The sequence below is a fragment of the Habropoda laboriosa genome, unplaced genomic scaffold (assembly GCF_001263275.1).
Source record: "Habropoda laboriosa isolate 0110345459 unplaced genomic scaffold, ASM126327v1 scaffold67, whole genome shotgun sequence".
Taxonomy (NCBI): Eukaryota; Metazoa; Arthropoda; class Insecta; order Hymenoptera; family Apidae; genus Habropoda; species Habropoda laboriosa.
Window position 1 is genome coordinate 4,706,451 of NW_017100242.1, and position 959 is coordinate 4,707,409.

At 26.9% G+C, this 959-nt stretch overlaps 1 protein-coding gene across 1 annotated transcript in view; it reads right to left on the reverse strand.

Annotated features, from left to right (window-relative positions):
- LOC108571937 (protein MEMO1) overlaps positions 1 to 959 on the reverse strand; it is a 3,506-nt gene that overhangs the window by 378 nt on the left and 2,169 nt on the right. Inside the window, exon 6 of the mRNA XM_017934095.1 lies at positions 715 to 934. Coding sequence (XP_017789584.1) covers positions 715 to 934 — 220 coding nt within the window. The remainder of the gene's footprint in view (positions 1 to 714; positions 935 to 959) is intronic.

The following is a 959-nucleotide window of genomic DNA, read 5'->3' on the forward strand; positions in this document are numbered from 1 at the left end:
ATTTTACAATATGTCAGAAAAATAGTAAGACTAAATTTTGATTTCAAGAATTGATAATACAGAAACAAAAGTATAAGAATCTAGTAGCTACATTATTACTCCTTTCATAATAAGTTTCAATTCATTGACTATAACAAACGTGATTTTATAATAATTTGTGTAAGCGCATGTTCTAGTGATGCATCATGAAAAAGAGAAATGAGAAACTGAAAAAGAATTCTGCTAAAATGTACAAAAAAAAATTAAAAGTACATTTAATAATGATTCTGTATCTCATAAGCTTTTCAATTGTATAAAGTGGATTCAAAATATCGAAAAACGTTGGAAGATAAACTTCAGTATAGGTGCTAGGTCTCATTTTAACACTATTGTAAAAATCTAAAAAAACAGTGATGCTGTGAAGAATTTTATATAAGTTGACTTCTGATTTCGCTAAAAAGAATAGAAAACTGTACTATTTTTGATGACTGATTGAATATAACATTTTTACAACAATGCATCTTATGTTTCTAACACACTTAGGTCCAATATTTTTTTCTTTCATTTTTATGACATATCATCAGCATTTTCACAGATTATTATAAAATCATGCATATTCAAACTATAAAGTAAGGATATAGTTAGTGGTTCAATGTACTTCTGCTTTCACATTATTATTAATTCCTTTAACTCAAAATTTAATTTTGTTACTTATCTGACACACTTTGTACATACCATTTTATCAAGATTTTGAATAGATCGATGAATAGGACCACATGATCTATCATAGTAAGTATAACGGAAACGTTGTCCCCAATGACAGAAATCTGAAGAAATAACAAATAATGTCTGTGGATCAGCCATGTATGGTGCTAGTAATCTTCCATAAAGTGCTTCTCTTTCTGGACTTAATGAACCCACCAGTATAGGAATTATTGTAAAAGAATTTTTAAATCTATAATAATATAAAATTTCTAATT